At 38.2% G+C, this 1,792-nt stretch overlaps 1 protein-coding gene across 9 annotated transcripts in view; it reads right to left on the bottom strand.

Annotated features, from left to right (window-relative positions):
* The window catches only part of PPP6R3 (protein phosphatase 6 regulatory subunit 3), a 136,853-nt gene that overhangs the window by 32,236 nt on the left and 102,825 nt on the right, over positions 1–1,792 (bottom strand). For 6 of the 9 annotated variants that reach the window (XM_019519830.1, XM_019519831.1, XM_019519836.1 and 3 more), the window contains one exon: positions 778–875. In XM_019519830.1, coding sequence (XP_019375375.1) covers positions 778–875 — 98 coding nt within the window. The remainder of the gene's footprint in view (positions 1–777; positions 876–1,792) is intronic. The other 3 variants (XM_019519832.1, XM_019519833.1, XM_019519834.1) reach the window with 2 other exon arrangements.

The following is a 1,792-nucleotide window of genomic DNA, read 5'->3' as shown; positions in this document are numbered from 1 at the left end:
ACCGGCTGTCTTGGACTCTTTTAGGGATCATTTAAAAAAAAAAAAAAAAAAAATGGACTTTCGCTTTTTCAAACCATACACCTAGCTCTACTTCAGGGGCTGACTGAGTGTCCTGCCATTTTATCAATGGCTCCAACTGATTCTATTTCCTATGAAAGAATATTAATTTAAGAAATGGTAGTGGTTATACAGCTTTTTATTGGGTTTTTTGTTCCTTTTATAGACTAAAACTATTCCCATTTCTAAATCCTTCACTTACGCTAATTGGAGAAATGTCTGAACTGCCTTGCTCTTGAACACAAAAGGCAGATTTATGGTGCCCTTCCTTACTGTTCCCTACAGAAAAGAACACTTGTGGATATACTGTTCCTGCCAGCTTCCCCACCAACACTTAATTAAGATTGTGTCACAGCATGGAACATGCTGCAGGTCTAACTACTGTGCCTCAAAACTCTCTCATGAATTCTGGCCCCACAATTTCCATGTGCCAGGGGTCATGTGAACTACATGCAGACCCATAAGTTGAGCTACACAGCCAGAGGCTAAGCATTCTCTTATCCAGCTGCTAGGGAAGGTAGAAAAATTGCTCAAGAAGGCTAATTCTGCTTTTCCTGGTAATCTTAGTTGATTAAAAAACATACAACATTGATCAAGAAAAACAAGGTTGACTAGAGACAGCTCAACATCAGAAGGCTGCAGATGACAGTCAAAAGACACATAATAAAGTTAAAAAAACCCTCAAGACAGACATGAAAACCAGCGTAAAGGTCTACTCACTTGCCGATGTCATCTTGATCAGCAAACTTCTCATCGTTGAAGCCAAACTGGTCAATAAAATTGGACGTCATTTGTTGCATCTGATAATCAGAAAAGGCCTGGCAACCCCAGGACCAACGACAGTGATATAATGATTCTAATAATATTCTAAATACTACTTTTGCCCGTTTTGCTTCAGAAATAAAATTTGCTAATTTAAACACAAGGGGGTAAGAAAAGTTCACTTATTTTCAAAACTAAAACTTCAACTGGATAGGCATCTACCCACATGAGATAGCTTTGAAGCCAGCCTGACAGCAGCAGCTCTAATAAGGTTACAACTTCAGCTTTCTTGCAGTTTCAAGCAGCACCTTTCCAAGTGCATCCCCATAAAATATATTCCCTTGCTAGTATGAAATCACAGCTCAGGGAACAAAGGGAAATAGGAAATGTTTAGGAACAGAAAGATATGTGCAGGTGAATAGTTGCAGTCAAGTTGGCTGACTATAACGTTTTCAAGAATGGGATTTAACTCAGTGGTTCTCAAACTTTTTCAACTCTAGGCACCCTCAGAAAAATGCTACCTCTGAGCTTCCATTTGTTTCCTGACTACAGAAAAACAGTAGAGCAATTCTTTTATGTCAACAAATTCAGACAGACGCATTCAACAGGTCAGAGAATATGGATTCCTATTTGAAATCTGTGTGTTTATCTTGTAAATTGTGGGTAGTTGTTTGCACACCTAACTATGCTAATGGTACGGTACCCCTTGGGACCCTTAAAAAAAATCTCAACCCTGGTTGAGCAGCACTGACCCAACTGATTTTTCTCCATGAACTGCAAGAAAAACACAGTGGGTAACAAAACAGAATTAATACAGATACCCAACTCCTTAACTACGCATCAGCGTTACGAAATATTATTTAAAACACAAATCTCATGAGATGTATAGCTATTTTTAAACACAGCCTTAAATATCAGGTTTGTCAGCACATTCTTGGCTTTAATACACAGACTTTTTTTTTTTTTTTTTTTT

This window comes from Gavialis gangeticus, unplaced genomic scaffold (assembly GCF_001723915.1).
Source record: "Gavialis gangeticus isolate Ggan-Ray unplaced genomic scaffold, GavGan_comp1, whole genome shotgun sequence".
Lineage (NCBI taxonomy): Eukaryota > Metazoa > Chordata > Crocodylia > Gavialidae > Gavialis > Gavialis gangeticus.
This window is presented reverse-complemented; position numbering and strand designations above follow the sequence as displayed.